Genomic DNA, 19,712 nt, shown 5'->3' on the forward strand with positions numbered 1-19,712 from the left:
TGTACCTTTGCCCGGCAAGCAGACGGGCATCACTCGGCACTTGGGCCGCGCTCAAGCTTTGCTGCCTGAATGGCCGCCTCTCCGCCATTTCAGCATTCAACTCTCGGGAGTTGACGACCTCTGGCCAACGGCTCCGGCGATTATTGCACCGAGAGAAGCCAAATTATACCTTTGACCGCCGACTGACGGAAGAATTCGGCACTTTGTCTGGCGCTCGACGTTGGCTGCCTAGATGGCGCATCTCCGCGACATGTCAATGTTCAAAAGTTTGCGACTCCACAGGACGAGGGCGGAGGACTAAATGATATGTGAGGTATTGGGACGGGTGAAGCCTCCCCATTACCAGCTGCTGTATGAGTCTACCGTTATTTCGTAGCCTGCCGGACCCCCCTGAATCGAGCTTCAAGCTTCCTCGCTCTCGGCCGCTCGCAAGCTATTCGTGCTCGATCTGTAACTCGCGGCAGTGACGAGCCAACCCGGATCCTCAAGCTCTACTCACGTAGGCATCATCATGATACCACCCGCTCCACCTCCTCCAGATCTCCCGGCAGCACTCGGCCGTGAACCACCACTCGTTCGTTTAGCACCCCCACCCTTGCCCCCCGGCCTCTTCGAAACACCAGATGGTCCCGCGCGCGAGTTAGAAGCATACCGCGACCCACCACCACCACCAGCGCGCTTGAAATTGCCCGCACTCCCAACCGCCCTGTAATTCTTCGCCTTTTTGTTGGGAGCCTTCGCATATCCCTTCTTCTTCGCCGCCGGCGGTGGTTGAGAGTTGTGCTCGAAGCGTTGATGGAAGGCCTGGCGGCCCGCGGGATTGCCAAAGTACACGCTCGCCTCGCCGCCACCGGCTTCGGCCTCTTCGAGATCAGATTCCACAATGCTGCCGTATTCATCGTCGTCGTCTTCGTCATCATCGCTGACGAGATCGATGACGTTGCGGGCGTCTGGGTTCGGTTCTTCCATTTCGATGCCCATCATCTCGTTGTAGGTGCGGTGAACCTTCTTGATCAGGGGGATGAAGCGTTTGCCATACAATTTGACTCTTTCGGCGTCAATGCCAGGGATGCGCAGCATGTCCTCCTCTGTTTCCGTGAAGTCGATGGCCATGATGCGCAGCAAAGTGTCCGTGAACGGGACGGTTCTCAGACTCTTGTCAATCGCGATGCTCTTTGCGATCTTCCTCGCTTCTACCAGAAAATTGTCCACGACTATGCGATGCATGTCGTTGAGGTTCGCCATCTTCTCGTCGGTGGTGATTGGCGGCCCCATTTCTCGCACGCGCTCGCGGCGTGGCTGTTTCGCTATGCGGATTGGCTCGAATGCGTCGCTGAAATCATCATCGTCCTCGTCCGCGTCCAAATAGTCTTCGTCCACGGGATCGGACACAACAAAATCGTCGCGACTGTATCCGTTCGTGTGAAGCTGGCCACGGCTCGCCTTCTTGCCTTGTTGCCGAGCAGTCTCGAACTGCAGCGGCGAAGAGACGTTGGTAGACAGCGGGAGGGCTGGCGCAGTCTTCTTCGAGGCATTCGCCGCCTTCTTCTTGCGGCCAGCAGGTTCTGCCGTCTCTGCCGTCTCATCTTTCTTGGTACGCTTCTTGCGTGGAGCTGCCGCCGCTCTTCCGACCACTGCCCTGGATTGGATATCCATGTACAGGCGCTGTCTGCCTTTGCCAAACTTTTCGAAATTCTGGCCTAGCTTGACGTATTGGTTGGCGAAGCCCATTTTGTTGACGACGTTCTCTTCTTCCAAAGCTTCTTCACCGAAAAGGCGAATAAACAGCCGTTCAACATCTCCTCGATCAAGGTCCTTTCCCGCACCGTAATCCGGAAGATCCTCGTGGCCACTGGCTTTGATCCTCGATTTGGACATCCCTCGATAGACATCGATACAATAAGGGAGCGTCACCTTGTCCTGGTGGATCGCGCTCACCAGCCGGATGGCCTGCTCTGCGTATTGTGTGAAGTCGACGGTCTCGAAATGGGAGCCCGAGGTGCAATTGTCACATTGTCCCTCGCAGTCGTCTTTGTGGAAACGCTCATTGAAGTATCCCAGGACTTGGACGCGGCGGCAATCGCTCTTGTTCTCGCAAAATTGAACCACGTTGCGAAGCATGTCATACTGCCTCTGTCGTTGCTCCCAACTGGAATTCTCGTTCTTCTCAATCATCGTGCGAATGCGACCTGCATCGTGGTATCCATAGAGCAAGTAGCAGTGGGAGGGTTTTTGGTCGCGACCGGCTCGCCCGGTCTCCTGATAGTAACCCTCCAGGCTCTTCGGCATGGAATGATGGATCACGTAGCGAACGTCAGACTTATCGATACCCATGCCAAATGCAATTGTCGCAACAATGACATGATACTTGCCCGCCTGCCACTTCCTCTGAACCTCGGCTTTAATCTTGGTGTCCAGCCCGGCGTGGTAGTGTTCTGCCTTGATCTTGTACCGCTCCTTCAGAGCTTCCGCCATATCTTCGCAGTTCTTCCTTGACAGACAATACACAATGCCAGTTTGGTTGACGTGCTTGTCTTTGATCAGGTTTGCGATGGCCTCAACGTCGCCCTTGCCCTTTGGCTTGGGAAGAACTTCATAGTACAGGTTCGGCCGGTTGAAGCTCTGCGTAAAGACTTCGCACCCATCCATGCCCAAGTTGTGGATTGTGTCGACTTTGACATTCTCCGTAGCAGTGGCCGTGAGCGCCATGACGGGCACGTTGGGAAACTTCTTCCGTACTTCCCCAAGTTGCTTGTAGTCCGGACGGAAATCGTGGCCCCACTGACTCACGCAATGAGCCTCATCGATGACAATGCGCGCCAGCTTGCCCCGACGATGCAGCCGCTCAAAGTTGTGTATCATCGACGCACTCTTGCCCAACATCTCCGGAGTCACGTAGAGAAGTTGCATGTAATCTTCCACATTCCGCTCTTGCATGGCGTTCATGATGCCATTTCGCTCTCCGGTGGGCGTGTCGCCGTTGAACAGAAAGGCCTGGATTTCCAGTTCCTGCAGATGCTGGACTTGATCTTGCATTAAACTCAGCAACGGCGATATAACCACCGTGACGCCAGATGTCTTGCCGCTCCGGATGAGGGAGGGCAATTGATAACACAAGGACTTGCCGCCGCCGGTGGGCATGAGAACGAATGCGTCTTTGCCCGCAAGAGTGGCGTTAATGGCTTGCAGCTGGTTTTCGCGGAAGCCGCGCAGACGGAACCTGCGTTTCAGAGTCTCCTTCACATCGTCGGACCAGCGGAAATTGAACAGCCTCTCCATATCTGGATCCTCTGTCTTCTTCGGTGTCTTCTTCGTCTTTTTGCCGCTCGATCCTAAGGGTGCAAGCTTGGAGTTGATGGCTATTTCGGTGAAGACCGGGCGAAGGTTGCTGGACTGTGGTGTGTGCCGTGTCGAACCACGGTTCTCGACGTCCTCTGCGAGCTCGATGATATCGTCATCATCATCAAGGCCATAGTCGTCTTCTCCATGATCAAAGCTTCGGGGGGGCGGGGTACCCATTCTGTTGCTGAACAGATGGTTGCTCTCGATAGAGGTTTCGGTGTCGTCGAAGTCTCCAAAAGCATCATCTAGCATTGCATTGTGATTGCTCTTCTCCTCAAACCGAACCAGACCTTTGCCGTTTCTCGGCTCGCTGTTACGCTGCCGGCGACTCGGCGAAAAGTAGGTCTCGAAGTTGGGTGTATCGTTGCCGTGACCCACTTCCTTCGACTGGCGGGGTCTGTCGTCAAAGAGTGGTATATCGGCTTTGGCCATTTGGGTCTGCGCAATCCGGCTTGAGCTGGGGATAGCTGCATCTCTTCCGCCATGAGGCAGAATTGGAAGCTGGGTTGACTGAATCGCAACAACTTTGGCTCGTTGCCTGCTTTCCTTCTCGCTCTCTTCCTCGAGAAAACAGTCAACCTCAGATCGGCAAACGTCGAGAAACCCAAGACATTCCACTTCCAGCTGCATCATCTTCTCTTTGCATGCCCGGCTGGCGGCAGATGCATCGTGGTGGGGTTGACGACTGCGGATAGCTTGTCTCAAGGCCTCTGACAAGACCTTCTTCTCCCCACTAAGCACCTTGAAGTCTTCATGTTTGGCCAGAAGTGACTTGAGAGCCTTTTGTTTCTCACCGATGCGATCGACTTCTTGAAGTAGTTCATCCGCCCCTCCACCGGCTTCAATCTCATCAGTGGCGGCAGTCACTGCTTGTTCGTAGGTCGCATCTAGCTCGGCGCTAAGTCTGTCGTGTTGAGCCTTGCTCAACTGGAAGATTCGCTCCAGGATGGCGGCATCTTCCGAAAGCTCCCCAGATGTTGTGGTCGCGGGTGTTGATCGCATATCGTTAATCTGTGGCGCAGGAGAAGGATGCTGCCGCATTGCCGTAGACTCATTCGCCCCCTGCGATCCCAGGGAGGCAGGCTTGTCGTTGGCTGGCTCAAGCTGACGGGTCCCATTGCCTATGGGGAATGTCTCCACCGCGGGATCTGTCCTTCGTTGTTCCACGTTTGGCTTAATGGGTGATGATGCAGGGCAGACCGAGCCACGGTCCATCCTTGACCGTGCACCAGAGAAGTTGACAATGCTATCATCATCGAAACCGTCCGAGTCGGGGACCATTGGCTGGTCTCTGGCAGCTGGGACCGCAGGAGCCGTCGGTGGACCTGACTTCTTGCTCAGTCCAGGAAGCGGTGTTCGTGGCTTCTGAGTATTTGGCCGGGGAGCAATGGTCGAGTACGGAGGCGGTGGCTCTGTTGTAGACTCGTCCATGATCTCGTCGATTGCGGTGAAGCTCTGCTGCGAGATGCGGGATGCCGCTCGATTGGCGAGATTCGTGGATGGACGCTTGCTGAGCGAGTGTGGCGCAGGATCTTGTTCCGCATAATCTCCGGCCATGTCCGAGCTTTTCCGTTTGCGGCCCCTCGCACCTCCAGCGTTGTCGGCCTGGCCAGAGAGCTCTGTAAGATCCATGATCTCTACATTGCTGGGAAACGAAGGTGCGTTGCTTGGTTGCTTCGGAGCCGCGCTTGGAGCAGTCTTCGTGGCCGCCAAGAATGGCTTATCTGGCTTTCGTCCGAACTGTGAGGTATCCGGTACGCGAGAAGGCGTAGTATTGGCCAGCGGTAACCCCAATGAGACCAGATTGGTCTTTCCCATCGAGCCAGGTGCTATGCGTAACTTCGCCATCTCTTGCCTCTCTGCCGGAGGCGTCTGCTCAGAAACACTAGGTTCGATCGTTCGGGGCGCCGGAGGTATTATCTGCTCATCATGGGCCGGGGCATTCCATTGCGACGGGATGGTGGAGGAGAACGAGTCCGAGGCTGGTGGGAGGTCGTTTTCCGCGGATGGGATGGTCGCCTTGGTCTGGAGCAGCCACGACAAGTGGTCAGCCAGATTATTGCGTGTCATCTTGGACGACCATAGCTTCGAGACAATCCATCGCAGGTTCCGGTGGGAGACTTGTAGTTGACACTGAAGTGGTTGTGTATCCGTGAAGTCCAGGCGGACGCGCCAAGCAGTGGATTAAGGTTGGCGCTAAAACACGCTCCGACCTCTGAGTAACGTGACCTCCATGTGCCCATCAGGCATCCACCTCCGTACACTCTCTGAGCCTACGCAGATATTGATACTTACGCCTTATCATCATTCTTATAGCCTGTGCTCCTCTATAGCATCGATTCCAATCGACACAACACTATCGTGCGCGTGCACCCGAGATGCCCGTAGTCTCGTCGGCCGCGCTGTCAAGCCCGCTGGTCCACCACGTAGGGCGCGCATGACTCCTGTGAGACATTTATTTTCATCTTCACCTTCTTCCATTCGCTCTATTCCTTTCATATGTCAAATCTCCGTAATGGACGCAGACCCTTCCACGTTTGCCGCCGACATACTGCCATCCCCAGAACAACTTCACAATGCTCGCTCCAAACTCATCCAGACGCTGCCGAGCAAAGGCATTGGACTCGCAGAGGCGCGACGACACCTCTATGAAGACTTGGTCCCAGGCTTCAACAGGCAGAGCCAATCACCTTACTACTACGGCTTCGTGACAGGAGGCACGACTCCAGCGGCAGTCCTCGGCGACAACATCGCCACACAAGCCGACCAAAGTCCGCAAGTCCACCTTCCGAACGATACGGTAGCTACCGATGTCGACGACCGCGCGTTGAGCATGGTGTGTGAACTACTGGCTTTGCAACCGGAGCAATGGCCCCATCGCATCTTCTCGACTGGAGCTACGGCGAGTAATGTGCTAGGCCTAGCGTGCGGGCGTGAGTTTGTTCTGCAAAGGGCCGCAGCATCGGCAGATGCCAGCGTCGCGGAGCTCGGAATTGCAGGAGCAATGCGAGCCGCTGGGGTGGGCGAGGTTCGTGTTCTTACGACTGTGCCGCACTCTTCGTTGCGCAAGGCAGCGTCCATCGTTGGCTTGGGCAGAGCAAGCGTCCAGGACGTCGGCATTCCAACTCCACGACATAAAATCGATTGGGCAACGCTAGAAGCTGCTCTCCAGCTGCCGCGCACCGCATATATAATAGCGGTGTCTTGTGGTGAGGTCAATACCGGATTGTTCGCGACCACTGGCGCAGATATGCAGCGACTTCGACAGCTGTGCGACAAGCATGGCGCTTGGCTACACGTTGATGCTGCGTTTGGCCTTCTTGCTCGAGCGCTTCCACAAGGAGAAGAGTTCAGCAAAATCCTGGAAGGCGTAGCAGGCTTGGAGCTCGCCGACTCCATTGCAGGCGATGCCCACAAGCTACTGAACGTGGTAAGTCATTTCACTCTTCACCTTCCCCTGCACTACGCTACACCCATCTCCTAATGTTCTATACTTCAGCCATACGACTGCGGCATCTTCCTCTCCCGCCACCTAGCCCTAGGAACGCACATCTTCCAAAACCCCAACGCAACCTACCTCAACATCCCAAGCACAACAGCAACAACAGCCCACCAAATCCCCTCCCCCCTAAACCTCGGCATCGAAAACTCCCGCCGCTTCCGCGCGCTCCCCGTCTACGCCACCCTCTCAGCCTACGGCCGCGAAGGGTACAGCAGCATGCTGCAGCGCCAAATCCGGCTTGCGCGCGCGATAGCACGCTACATCGGGTCCAGCGCGGAGTACGAATTACTCCCGCGCGGAATGGCGGAGGGTGAGATTTACATCATCGTGCTTTTCCGCGCGCGAGACGCGGAGTTGAATGCCGGGCTCGTGAAGCGGTTAAATGCTTTGCGGCGGCTTTATGTCTCGGGGACGGTGTGGGAAGGGCAGGCGGCGGCGAGGTTTGCGGTGGCGAGTTGGATGGTGGATGTGGAGAGGGATTTGAAAGTGGTGGTGGATGTGTTGACAGAGGTGGCGAAGGGCGAGTGGTGAATTCGGGGAAATAATGCCTCATGCGAAGCCATTATGCGGTATTAAGGTGAATGCTTCCATCTAACCGTATGGGAAACCCGTCGGCCTCATACCCGACTTTTCACGTGCCCGTGTCTTTTCCTACTCATTACTCTCGTCATCGCATGTTATTACCCTGATACGACACCCCATTGCGAAGAATTCCCTCGTCGCATCCGCAAATGCCAGGCTGGCTTCCGCCAACCATGTCCCAAAAGAGCGCCGCTGTCCCTTCTATTACCGAGTGATGATTAGTCCCAAGCCATCGACCCATTGTCCACAAGTGCCGTAGATGCCCGCAATGCTGTATCCGCGAGGAGGGATAAGAGTGTGACTGCCGCACGTTAGCTTCAGAACAGCTTGCGATGCAACAACGAAGGCCAGAAACTCACCCCGATCCACCAGTGGCATTACCAAACACCTCGCTGCGCCGCCCGGTACTCGTCAGAATCTGCACGGCATCAATCCACGCGCCCGCGCGCACGTAGAACCCGATGATCGTCTCGGCCTTCATACGGTCGAGCGCGAAATCGCTCCCGCCCGGCTTCCCTCCCCGGTTGCCAAACAGCTCGCTGCGACCTTCTTCGTAGAAGAACTCGATTCCGTCCACGCTACGGCCGTGGTATACGCGGACGGAGAGCAACATCATGGGCTTGTTCATGCTCGTCAGCAGCATGGCTTGCGAGGGCTTAGAGCCATCCGTGCCGGAGAAGCCGAGCTTCGCGCCCTTGAAGCCGGTGCGGCCGTCGGGGAGCTTGACGTTGCTTTCCTTGCTGGTGAGCTTGGCGAGGTCTTCGACTTCGTGCTCGGCGCCGCCGCAGGAGAAAACCTTTATCTTGAGCTTCTTCTTGCGCTTGCCTTCGGGTAGGGTCTCTTTCAGCTCCTTCTCGCCCAGCGTGACCTGTCGCGGTGCGCCAGAGGGAGATCCGCTTTCTTCGAAGTACTCGATCCAATGATGGCACTCGGTGTCTCCTTCGGGGTACAGCTCGACCCAAGCGACGCCGCTGGCGGCTGTGATGAGGACTGCGCCGCTCTCCACGCTCCACACTTGTACGCTCGCGTCGATGTTTGCGGTCGAGGAATCGCTGGGAAGCACGAAACAGGGGTGGAACCGGAAGCGCAACACGTCTAATCGATGCCATGTGCACTCGTCTTTGGGTAGGCACAATCGCTGTCCTTGTTGCTTTGTCCTGGTGGAGTACGGCTCTCGACACGTGAATGTGCGGTTGAGTCTCGTGTAGTCTCGTAACATGAGGCCGGATTCTTGATGCGGGCAGCCAAACAAGTGGCCATTTTCGTGGAGATGCGCCCCGATGCCGATGTTCGCCGCCTCCCAGTTGCTGCCAGATTCGTTGCAGTCGTTGGCGACATGGTTCGTATCGGTTCGCGTGCAGTCGGAAAATGCAGGGACGACCTCTTCAATGTGCGCGGGATAGGACTGCAAGCAATGCGAGCCGAATATGGCCAGCTTGATGCTCTCGTCCCCTCCGCCCAGAGCAGCATGGCCTCGGATTGTGCCGACCTTCTTGTCCCAGTGTGTATCGAGGAACATGCAGCTGACGTACTGCGGCTGACCGGGTCGTGGTCCAAAATAGGCACGCACCGCGTCTTTGGCAATGTCAAACAGCTGCCCCTTCCTCTTCGCGGAGTCGTACTGTTGTGCGATGTCCAGGTCTTGTATCTCCGCGACCGTCTGCGGCATTCGCACGACGTGGATCTTGGCCTCGTTGCGCATCTTTCCGCTCTCGATGTCCTTCCATGTCAACGTTCCCGGTTGCCATTCCTCCTCATAGCGATAGCTTCTTCTGCCAAAGCCGTTGCGATTCATTTGCTCGGCCGTAAAAGCTTGCCACAGATAAGCGGCCATGCGGAACTTGCGCACCGCTGTTGCCAGGCCGTTGCCTTCTTTCTGAACTCTCTCTGGCACGGCATCGTAGGTTTCGGGGGAGTCTTTGGCGACGAGAATGCACAATTGCAAAGGTGGGGAAGCGATGAGGGGAAGGAAGTTGATGTTGATCCACGAGGAGTGGGCATGCATCTGTCCGTTCGGGTTGGAGAGTTTGGGGGAGAAGAATTCGAGTCGCAAACGGTTGGGGCCGGGTTGCAGGTAGACGAGCGCCTTGAAATGCGAATCGCACACTGGCCATTGAGTGGGCGGGAAGTGGTCGCCGTGATGGTAGAGGGTCAAGCTGCCGTCAATCGGAAACTGAGGGTCGGCGCATTGGCCAAAGAGCAAGAGAACTTTCTGATGCACCCAAGAGCCATCAGAGACCGAGAGGATTCTGGGCGCAAAGGGAGAGGTGGCAGGTGTAGGGCGTGGAGTACCATCGCCATTTTGACTGGGCATGCCAACGATGCTGTATCTGCTGCTGGGGCTGGTGCGCAGGCCCGGGCGCGAGTTGAGGGGGACGGGTGGGGGTGTCTTGGTGCCTGCGCCATTCATGCCGGCGAGATTGCTGCTCGATCGGCTGGTCTTGTTGGAGGAGAGGGTGGTGGCGGGAGATTGTCTGTCGAACCACGAGCTGAGGGTGGAGGAGGATTTGTTGCGGTTCTGCGGAGTCTCGGCGACCTCGCCATCATTGCTGGAGTTGCCGGATGATGGACCGCTCTCGGGGGTTTGAAAGGAAGCTTTCGAGCGTCGGCGAATGCTGAGGTCCTTGAGGAAGGAAGGCATCACCACTCACTCCGCGCGATGGTCCTGCAAGAGGGTGGTGGAGGTGGTGGGGACGGTGAGGGAGGATGGGTGGAAACGGCGGCGATGCGGAGTGGGAGGATGCGAGGTGGAGAACAAAGAGATGGTGGTGATGGCGGTGGTTGTGACGATGATGGTGGGTGGGGCTGAGATGTGCGCCGTTGCCACAAAAAGCCCGTGTCACTTCCTTTGGCGGGAAAGGTCGGTCGAGTCGGAGGATTTAAGGTAGAGGTGCGGCAAGGTGAAACGAATGCCGGGGTTTCAATGGGGGAACTGGAGGCAAGGAAGCGCGGGAAAGAAAAGAGAGGCAGTAGCGACCGGGGGAGGATGCGAGCAAACGGGGACTATCAAATCCGGCTCGACCAGAAATCAAAAGCAGGCAAGAGGGAGACGGAAGGGGAAGGGTTCAGGTTGGTTGGGAGGGAGGGAAATCCTGGATTGCGCAGTGTCTCAGATCATGGACGAGTTTGGGAGGAGAGATCTGTTGAGTGGGATGCACAAAGCAGTTAGACCTGCCTGCACTTCGGAGCTTGCGAGGTGCTCCGGAAGCTTGCCACGAAAATAGCTGGACGACCTCTCCATTCCGTCGTCAGCTGCAGCTTGGCACGGCGAGCATCTGTCCTGGTCCCTGTCATGCCAGGCGGTGGTGTATCGCGCGGCGTGGGGTGGCCAGTAGCCAACCAGCACGAAATCTCAACGTTCTGTCCCGCACATGACGGCATTGACTGGATGAAGCAGGGCCTAACCCGGACCGGACGACCATCTGCCATGGTTTGCACGTGATAAACTTTTCTCCCATGTCTACCTTATCTTTCTCAAATCATTGCAGTCAGCCTGGTGCTGACTATCTGCCAAGGACTGCGGCCTCAGGCTCTACATCAAACTCTGACTGAAGGGGTGAGCGATATACTGTAGTATTGCTGAAAGAAAAGAATTGCCCCTGCGCCAATCTCGCTTCGAGGCAAAGCACATAGTGATCGATGCCAAGCGGCAGTTCCCAGCAGTGCCGAACTACGGGCGGCAAGGCGAGCAATTCTGGAGTCGAGAGGGCTAGTGGGCGGTCCGGTGCGTTGCCGTGCTGGTCGCTTGCCCAGCGAATGATCCAGGAGTGCATGGCTGCATCGCTTCAAGATCTTTGCTGGTCGGAGAATTCCAGTGCCATGCGGCATTGGGGCGAGAGAGGAGGCGGATATGTCGAGCCGAGAGTCTGGACCAGCACACGACATTCATCCCAACCACCTCGGCACAGCTTCATAGATATTGAGTCAAGGTCATAATCAAGACATCTATGATCCATTGAGCGCTTGCATCTGCCAATGCGATAGAGCCAACACCTCCGCTAGACTTGGAAACGACAGGGAGAAACCTGGCGCTGACTCGCAGTGCAGCGGGCACGCAATTGGTGGTCGAGCCAGCTGCACAGCAGACGCTTGGGGCGCCGCGGCTGGACGGCGGCAAGCGGGTACGATCGCTGATCCACCAGTACTGGCGAGAGAAGGCGAGAGAGAAGCTCGCCCTTGTGCAACCCGCAATCCTAACCTAACTCGCCCATTTCACTCCCACCCTTCAAACACACCACCTACCGCCGCCGCCTTACGATCTGCGATCTGCTGAGACCCTTCTTCCTCTCTACTTTCCACACCCTGCTGGACCCCTGCACACCACACCCTGGCCTGACGCTGCCGCCGTGCTCTCCGACCACACATCATCCCATTTTGTCTGGCGACCGCTCCTTTCCCAATCATGGCGGCTACGCATCAGCTCGACGACCCGGCTGAGGTGGCCATGAAGGTGTTGCGGCGTGCTCATGTCTCAAAGGTACATCTCCTTCCGTCCATTGGCTGGGTAATGCTGATGCTAATCCCTCTGCTACCCAGATGACTCGCGCCCTCCAAGACCGTCTTGCACTCGCCAACGTCAAAATCCAGAATGGCTGGGAGCACATGAGCTTGGATGCCATTGAGCCCAAGATCGAAGAGCGCGTGAGGAGGAAGCGGGCGGCGTCCAGCAACGACACCATCTCCGACACCGCCTCCACCACCTCCAGCCGAGTGCACTCCAGCGCCGGCCCCGCCTCATCCCCTCTCACCGCACCCATCTTTTCCGACGAGCTCCCGCGCTCCGGCAGCAGCTATGGCAGTAAGAGGACCAAGTCAGGAGACAACATCCCGCGATTACAATCCTCGGGAGCCATGACCGGACGCAGGAACCGAACGACAGCAGGAAGACAGGGGGGCTGGAAGTCCAACCACGGCCTCTCCCAGTCCTCTCCCATCGTGCACACCAAACATGCGCGCTTTCCTTCCAACAACCCTACTCAAGTGTCCTTCGTTTCCGAGCACTCTACCGTTCCCGACGATCCGCCGTCACCCGAGTTCAGCGAAGAGGACGACTCCGACCTTCCCGTGCACAGCTTCAGCATCAACGCATCCACCCGCATCACATCCTCGCCGCCTCAGACACCCCCTCCCGACCGACGAATGCGAAAGACACACAACGTCTCCTGGTCACGCACGCCGAGGGAAGGCGAGGAAGGGGCGGATCTACTTCTCTACCTGGCCGCCTCGCCGTCCGTCGACAACCCGCGAACTAGCAAAGCCGCCGTAATGCAACCTCCCTCCACGCCACCCTGCAAATCTACACCCCTCCCGTCATCGCACATGACCCCCGGCATGAATGGCGGTTCCTTCTTCGGCTTCGGTCCAAACACGCCCGGCACGAATTTCAACTTTGCCGACTTTGTCAACGTCTCTCCCAGCCCCGCGCAGGTATCCTGGAGCCGCACACCCATCGCCAGCAGGACGCCCGCCGCAGCGAGAGAGGCCAGGCGAAAATTAAATTTCGACAATCTCATGCCTCCGACCAGCAGTCCCGTGCTCACGCGGAACGGACGGACGGACGGTCTGGGCATGGAACTGGGCGGCGAGCTGGTCTCTTCACAATGACACACCCCTTCAAACGAATATCGCTTTTCGCACGGCATTACGGCGTTTCTGATGACCTTTACGAGCTTTTCTTCCAATTGCTACATCTCCTTCACCCATCCGCACGCGACACAAAGTCGAATCCATCCTTTCCGGAGCCCCAGCGCCAGCGCACGAGCCCTCGCACCTTCTCGACGTGCTCGCGGCATGCGCAAGAGGCGCGCACCGCGTGATTCAAGGCCAGCCATCATGACAGCGCATGAGCCAACGGGGCAGAAGGGCCAGCTGGACGAGCGGGGGCAGCGGGGTGATTACGAGCGAGCAAAGAGGACAGGGGTGCATTTCCCCGAATCATCATATACTCAGCCCGCCACAGCAGCGCAAGGCCGGCCAACTTTTTGATTAGCTCGTGCACGGCGCGCGCTGGCTGCAGACGCGTTTTTCTTGAATTTTACCCTTCCCCCCGAAGCGGGGAATTGTTTTTACTTGCTGCTTTTTAAGCTGATGAGAGGAGGAGGGGGAGAAAGATGAGACGGGATTAGCGAGGTGTCATGTCACTGCGAACCAATGCAAGTTTTGCGTTTCAATCTGCTCTTGGATTGCTTGTTCGTGAGGCAGCGCGGCTTTTTTCGGGCGCGCCGTGGGGTACGCGACGTTTCGCGTTTGAGTTTGGGGAGAGTTTGGAGCTGGCTGGCTTCCCGCGAGTTTAAATAAAAGCCAAAGACGGCATGTTCGATGGTGAAAGTCGTGGGCCGGGTTCGTGGGAAGGCTGTCTTTTATTGATGAGAAAGTGCATGATTTGATGAGCAATGACATCGTAGGCGGTACGGATAGATGCGACATCACTGCTCAGACGTCGAGTCGAATACTTGCACCCGTGCCTCAGTAATGTGTCTCTCTTTCGAAGAATTGTAGATCCCTACCAGAAGAACGCACTTCCGTAGCCGGCAAGACCCGTGCTTGTCATCCATCACCCTCCGCCTCGACTCTGCAACTCTCCAACTACATGTACACACCACCCAGCAATGCGACAACGATAGCAGAGTCCCGGCCGCAAACCAACCACCCACCATGAACACCACCTACCTCTCCACCCTGCACGGCACGGAACTGCCCACCTCCGCCCTGCACTTCATCGACACCGTTGTCGCCTCCTTCCACCGCATCCCCGGCTCCGCCATCGTGATCCGCTACATCCGCTCCTCCTACCAAAACGACCCCATCCGCAGCCTCGTCGAGCTCTTCCTCTTCATCTTCGCCGTCCGCTACCTGCTCGCGCCGACGTACAGCACCAAGAAGAACAAACACGTGCACCTGACGGAGGAGGAGATTGAGGAGCTGGTGGAGGACTGGACACCCGAGCCCATCGCGACGCAGGAGACGGACTTTGAGCGCGTGGAGAATGAGCGGCGGCCGGTCGTTGTTGGGCCCTCCGGGCCGAAAGTCAAGTTGCAGAATGGGCGGACGGTGACGAATCTGGCGAGTTATAATCATTACAATTTCGCCAATCATCCGGAACTGGCGCAGAAGGCGATCAACACTGTGCGCACATATGGTGTTGGGCCGTGCAGTCCGCCGGGCTTCTACGGTACGCAGGACGTGCATATGAAGAGCGAGGCGGACATTGCGAGTCACGTCGGTTTGCCGGCGGCGATTATTTATGCGCAGAGCTTCTCTACCATCAGCTCCGTGATTCCTGCGTTTTGCAAGCGCGGCGATGTCATTGTTGCCGACAAGGCGGTCAACTTCCCTATTCGCAAGGGCATGCAGATTTCCAGGAGTACCGTGCGGTGGTACGAGCACAACGACATGAAGGATCTGGAGCGCGTGTTGCAGCGCGTGGTCAAAGAAGGACGAGGCAAACCTCTGACGCGGCGCTTCATCGTGACCGAAGGCTTGTTCGAAAACGTCGGCGATATGGTGGACCTACCTGCTCTCATCGAGCTGAAGCTGAAGTACAAGTTCCGTCTCCTGCTGGACGAGACGTGGTCGTACGGCATTCTGGGCCGCAGCGGAAAGGGCGTGACCGAGCATCAGAACGTCGACCCTGTCAACATCGACATGATCATCGGCGGGCTGGCGGGCGCGCTGTCGTCTGGTGGCGGCTTCTGCGCAGGCACAGAGGAGATTGTGGAGCACCAACGCCTCAGCGCTGCGGCGTATACCTTCTCCGCTGCGCTGCCTGCATTACTAGCCACGACGGCGAGTGAGACGGTGACGCTGCTGCAAGAGCAACCTGGCATCATCCAAGGACTGCGGGAGAACATTCGAACCATGTGGCCGCAATTGGATCCCCGGAGTGAGTGGGTGCGCTGCACCAGTGCGCCAGACAACCCGGTGATGCTGCTGGTGTTGAAGGAGCAGGTGGTGGAAGAGCGCAAACTCTCGATTCTCGATCAAGAGAACCTGCTGCAAGATTGCGTGGACGAGGTGAGTCGCACCACACCATCCCTCTCCCGAAAGGACTTGTCCGCTAACAAAAACGTACAACCTAGGCTCTCCTCAACGGCGTGCTCATCACCCGACTGAAAGCCATGCCCATCGCGCTCGGCGCCAGTCCGCGCGAGCTGTCGAAGGAATGGCAGCCGCCGCCAGCGCTGAAGGTGTGCGTCACGAGCGGGCTGTCGAAGAAGGAGACGGAGAAGGCGGGCATTACCATCCGGCATGCCATTACCACGGTCATGAAGAGCCGCAAATGGCAGCGCGTTGCATAGGGGTGTATCTGTTTGACCGGGTGGGATTGCAAGGCATGGGAAGCATTAGATAGCGTTGTACATTTCAATTCATTCATTAATGGACCTGACCAGCCCGGCGATTCGAGGGTCTTCGCTGGTGATGGAAGATCCGCCCGCCAGCCACACCCAGCCACTCCCTCCAACCCAACCCCGCGACCCACATCCAGCTTCACGCTTCCCATCCATCAGGCTCGGAGTATTTTCCAACACCCATTTTCTCCGGTTCTTCTGTCACTTTATTCTCCGTCGATTCTTGTCGGACGTGTGTACTATCCGTCTTCTTGCGTTTGTCGCATTCTTCCTGTCTACCTCGACGCACGCGCTGCAAGGCGACGTTCATCGTTGCAACCCGGCCACCCCGCCTCGAGTCCTCGTCACCTTGTGAACCGCCTCTTCTACACGCATCACTCGCCTCTTCTTCGTCAGACTCGGACCTTAAAACTCGCACAGAAGCGGAGCAACGAACAGTCCACCCATCCGTCCGGCACACGGGAGAAAGAGACGAAAGAGAAGGACAACATCGACATTCCACCATAGCAGCATGGCGCGCTCCTCGGTGCGCTCGCGCTCCATCCGCGAGACAGAGCGGGTGATTGTACGCTCAAACTACTACTGGCCCGACCAACAACTAAACGCGTGGATCCTCGTCATGCTCGCGACGGGCGGCACGCTGATTGGCATCTTCGCCGTGTTCGTGATCGACCAGCAGCAGTTGGGCTTTGGGATTCCATGGTGAGTTCACTCCCTCCCTCTCAAAATCAAATTAAGAAAGAATTGAATAGCTAATAGCAACCAGGATCCTCCCCTACGGCATCACCGTCGGCTCCCTCACCGTCCTCTTCATCATCGCCATGCTCATCCTCATCTACCAGCGCCGCCTGCTCCCCGGCGTCGTCATGATCGGCGCCTTCGTCCTCACCGCCCTCTACATCACCGGCATCGTCGAGACGGCGCTGCAGCTGTTCGGCCCGGCTTCGGACATCAGCAGCCATTGCCAGACTTATGTCTTTCATAACCAGTTCCATGGAGCGAATCTCAATACCCTCGCGTGGTTGCAGCAGAATAGCACTTGCCAGAGCTGGCTGGCGGTTTTTGCGTTTTGGATTATTGGTGCTGTGTTTTTGGTATGTCGCAATCTGTCCTATGTCGTTATTATGAAGCATTTGCTGACCTGTGTGTTGCTACAGACGTGGTTGGGTGAGTCACGCTGCTTCCATCCGTGCCGTTGCCTTTCACGAGTGCAGATGCTAACCCTTGTGAACAGTGATTCTCGGTTCCAACGTTGCAAGAGGCGTGATACAGCCTCCACCAGAAATCTAGCATGCTCTGTTTGTTTGCTGTCCATCCTCGGAGCGTTCGGATTAGGAGTATCCGAGAACAGGTCTACAAGCGGTCACGACATGCGTGAGTGCAGGTTGCAATGCCTCAAAGAAAGGATTGAGAATGGGCAAGACGCCATATCGACGTGCGTCGGGTTTCTATCTACCTCGGGGACTCGAGGAGAACGACCTCCGGAGCAGCCGCTGGGGGCTATCAGAATGCCCGAAGATCTAGAGGGCACCAAGCGCGCATGCCGAACAAGGAGTACGCTCATCGGAGCACTCATGGTGTTTTCATCATGCAACCCACGTGGTGCGGGAATGCGGCGAATCATCGTCGTCGGCACATAGCAGATTACACCCATTATCACCTCCTCGGCGCGGCCTGGAGAACGTTCCTGCTAAACGTCGCACTCAACTTCCCCTCCTTCTCCATCGCCCGCTTCCGCTGCGCCGCCGTGATGCCCGTGCGGTCCGTGATGGGCGCCGCATTCATGATATTGTCGAACTCGTCATCATCAATCCCACCCACGTCCGAACCAGACTCGGCGTCCGAGTCTTCCGGTAAGGTAGCCGCATGTCCATTTGTGTGCGTCTCGACGGGTCGTTGGATACGCTCGGGTGCTGTGCGGCTGTCGTCGTTGTCGGGGACAGGCTGGGGATTCGCGAAGGGTTTGGAAGCCAGGACTTTCCGCCTGAGTTCCGCCATTTCTTCTTCATCGTCGGAGGGCGGTAGCCCGAATGGATCGTCTTCCTCCCCTTCCTCGTCGTCTGACGGAGGCATTTCGCCTGGTCTGGGTCCACCGAGTTGAATCCCACCCATACTGCTCGCATCACTGTCCTCGTCATCCTCGTCCCTTTCTTCATCCTCACTCCCCTCCACATCCAGCACCCTTCGATTCAAATTCCCACCCCGCCACGCATCATCTTTGTTCTCCTCCCTCTCCTCCCGATCCCCCTTCCACTCATCCTCCAACTTAGCCAACCACTCCTCCTCCGCCCTCTTCACCTCCTCCTCATCCTTACAAGCCGCATACCTCCTCAACACCGCCGCATTAATCTCCAAAAACGCGCGCCCATACGAAAAACTCGCCAAAATCTCCTCCGCCCACTCCATCCGCCCACAAATCGCAAACGTAGCCGCCAGCGCCTCCACGCAATTCAGCCTCCAAGGCCGCCCGTAATTCGTCTGGTTCGCAGCAACAAGGTACGGCAGGAGGCGCGGGTTCGGACCCCCGATGCGCGCGAACGGCACTTCCTCAATTCGGTTCCATGAAGCTTCTACCACCGCTGCGCCGTATTGTTCGAGAATTCCTCTGTCCGCGGGACTCACGAGGGTTTTGGCTTTCGGGCTTACGACGATGCCGGGGTGTTTTTGCCCGACGTGGAGTTCGCGCATGAGGCCGAGGCGCATGAGGCGTTTGCCTGAGCAGCGCTTTGCGTCGCAGTGGTTGAGGTCCCAGGCGGCGGCTTTGAAGGAGGGTTTCTTGAGGCCGTTACTTGTGCTGGAGCCATCTGCGCGATCAGTGCGGGCGCCGATGGTGTGTTTTTTGCCTTTGCCGTGGAAGTCTTTTTTGTGGCGGACCATTTTCGGAGGATCTAGGAGGGAGTGGTAAGGTGTGAGAGGTATGTTGTTTGGAGAGTGGCGGTGGTTACGCTCGACATATGAAAGAGACGTCACTGCAAGGAAAAACTTTCGGCCGCATCCGAGCTCTGCCACCTCACCCGAACGCCCGAACGCGTTTGCATCTCTTGACACCAGACTCGCATTCAATGGCAACAAACATGAATAGACAACAGCATACGACAAGAAGTCATTAATTCGACACAAACGCCCGCTAAACTAGTCATGGCCACATGAAACCCACGCGCTCCCACAATGCTCCCCACTCCCTCCACCAGCCACGTCAACTATGACCAAGTGTACGAACCGGCCGAGGACTCATATCTACTCCTCGACACCCTCTCCTCCGCCTCCGAGACCGCATTTCTGCAACGGCGATTCCCACAGCATGCAACCTCGCCCCTTGTAGTCGAAATCGGGCCCGGCTCTGGCGTAGTGCTAGCTTTTGTCACCGCGCACGCAGGCCGAATTTTTGCGCGTCGGAATGTCGGCACGCTGGGTGTAGATGTCAATCCCGTGGCTTGCGCGGCGACTCGGCAGACTGTCCAGACGGCTTCGGCATCCGCGCGCGCTGACTGCGGAGTTTTCCTCGATGCGGTGAATGGCGATCTCACGACTGCTATCAAGCCTGGATCTGTCGATGTGCTGATTTTCAATCCGCCTTACGTCCCGTCCGAAAGCCTGCCTTCACTACCCGTGCACGATGAGCACGACGCAGCTGACGCAAGGGGCTCTTTCGCCCGCGACTCGCATTTGCTCTCGCTTTCCACGGACGGAGGAATCGATGGCATGGAGATTACCAATCGACTCCTCGCTCAGCTCGATGTCGCGCTCAGCGCGAGGGGCGTGGCGTACATCCTGCTCTGTGCACAGAACAAGCCCGAGATTGTCATGGCGCAAGTTCGTGCCTGGCCGACTCGAGATGCATCAATGCTTCGATGGAATGTGGAGAAAGTCGCATCGAGCGGGAGGAAAGCCGGGTGGGAGAAGTTGTGCGTCATTCGCATCTGGAGCGACAGATGATT

General features: G+C 57.2%; 8 protein-coding genes across 8 annotated transcripts; 5 read left to right on the plus strand and 3 right to left on the minus strand.

Annotated features, from left to right (window-relative positions):
* Positions 1-894: 894 nt before the first annotated feature.
* On the minus strand, positions 895-3,573 carry BDY17DRAFT_227483 (P-loop containing nucleoside triphosphate hydrolase protein; the record flags this gene model as incomplete). The annotated part of the gene is made up of 3 exons (XM_033730162.1): positions 895-1,370; positions 1,437-1,548; positions 1,633-3,573. Coding segments are annotated over 3 exons (2,529 nt in total), but the record flags the coding sequence as incomplete, so codon positions are not given.
* A 2,034-nt stretch (positions 3,574-5,607) lies between these two features.
* Positions 5,608-7,427, plus strand: BDY17DRAFT_300133 (putative tyrosine decarboxylase). The gene is made up of 2 exons (XM_033734010.1): positions 5,608-6,772; positions 6,842-7,427. The coding sequence occupies exons 1-2, from the start codon at positions 5,780-5,782 to the stop codon at positions 7,373-7,375; spliced, it is 1,527 nt and encodes a 508-aa protein (XP_033588596.1). The 5' UTR covers positions 5,608-5,779; the 3' UTR covers positions 7,376-7,427.
* A 203-nt stretch (positions 7,428-7,630) lies between these two features.
* On the minus strand, positions 7,631-10,067 carry BDY17DRAFT_252392 (putative peptidase family-domain-containing protein; the record flags this gene model as incomplete). The annotated part of the gene is made up of 2 exons (XM_033731253.1): positions 7,631-7,727; positions 7,786-10,067. The coding sequence occupies 2 exons, from the start codon at positions 10,065-10,067 to the stop codon at positions 7,631-7,633; spliced, it is 2,379 nt and encodes a 792-aa protein (XP_033588597.1).
* A 1,761-nt stretch (positions 10,068-11,828) lies between these two features.
* BDY17DRAFT_325528 (uncharacterized protein) lies at positions 11,829-13,030 on the plus strand (the record flags this gene model as incomplete). Its single annotated transcript, XM_033737374.1, has 2 exons — positions 11,829-11,903; positions 11,963-13,030. The coding sequence occupies 2 exons, from the start codon at positions 11,829-11,831 to the stop codon at positions 13,028-13,030; spliced, it is 1,143 nt and encodes a 380-aa protein (XP_033588598.1).
* Positions 13,031-13,930: 900 nt separating this feature from the next.
* On the plus strand, positions 13,931-15,929 carry BDY17DRAFT_282828 (serine palmitoyl CoA transferase subunit LcbA). Its single transcript, XM_033732073.1, has 2 exons — positions 13,931-15,439; positions 15,505-15,929. Exons 1-2 carry the CDS (start codon positions 14,081-14,083, stop codon positions 15,721-15,723), a joined length of 1,578 nt encoding a protein of 525 aa, XP_033588599.1. The 5' UTR covers positions 13,931-14,080; the 3' UTR covers positions 15,724-15,929.
* BDY17DRAFT_176031 (uncharacterized protein) lies at positions 15,876-17,247 on the plus strand. Its single transcript, XM_033729856.1, has 4 exons — positions 15,876-16,476; positions 16,541-16,868; positions 16,932-16,941; positions 17,009-17,247. The coding sequence occupies exons 1-4, from the start codon at positions 16,286-16,288 to the stop codon at positions 17,062-17,064; spliced, it is 585 nt and encodes a 194-aa protein (XP_033588600.1). The 5' UTR covers positions 15,876-16,285; the 3' UTR covers positions 17,065-17,247.
* A 183-nt stretch (positions 17,248-17,430) lies between these two features.
* On the minus strand, positions 17,431-18,651 carry BDY17DRAFT_253269 (uncharacterized protein; the record flags this gene model as incomplete). Its single annotated transcript, XM_033731328.1, has 2 exons — positions 17,431-17,822; positions 17,889-18,651. The coding sequence occupies 2 exons, from the start codon at positions 18,649-18,651 to the stop codon at positions 17,431-17,433; spliced, it is 1,155 nt and encodes a 384-aa protein (XP_033588601.1).
* Positions 18,652-18,942: 291 nt separating this feature from the next.
* Positions 18,943-19,710, plus strand: BDY17DRAFT_317663 (methyltransferase domain-containing protein; the record flags this gene model as incomplete). The annotated part of the gene is made up of 1 exon (XM_033736123.1): positions 18,943-19,710. The coding sequence occupies one exon, from the start codon at positions 18,943-18,945 to the stop codon at positions 19,708-19,710; it is 768 nt and encodes a 255-aa protein (XP_033588602.1).
* Between the last annotated feature and the right edge of the window lie 2 nt (positions 19,711-19,712).

The sequence above is a fragment of the Neohortaea acidophila genome, assembly GCF_010093505.1.
Source record: "Neohortaea acidophila strain CBS 113389 unplaced genomic scaffold BDY17scaffold_7, whole genome shotgun sequence".
NCBI classification, from domain to species: domain Eukaryota; kingdom Fungi; phylum Ascomycota; class Dothideomycetes; order Mycosphaerellales; family Teratosphaeriaceae; genus Neohortaea; species Neohortaea acidophila.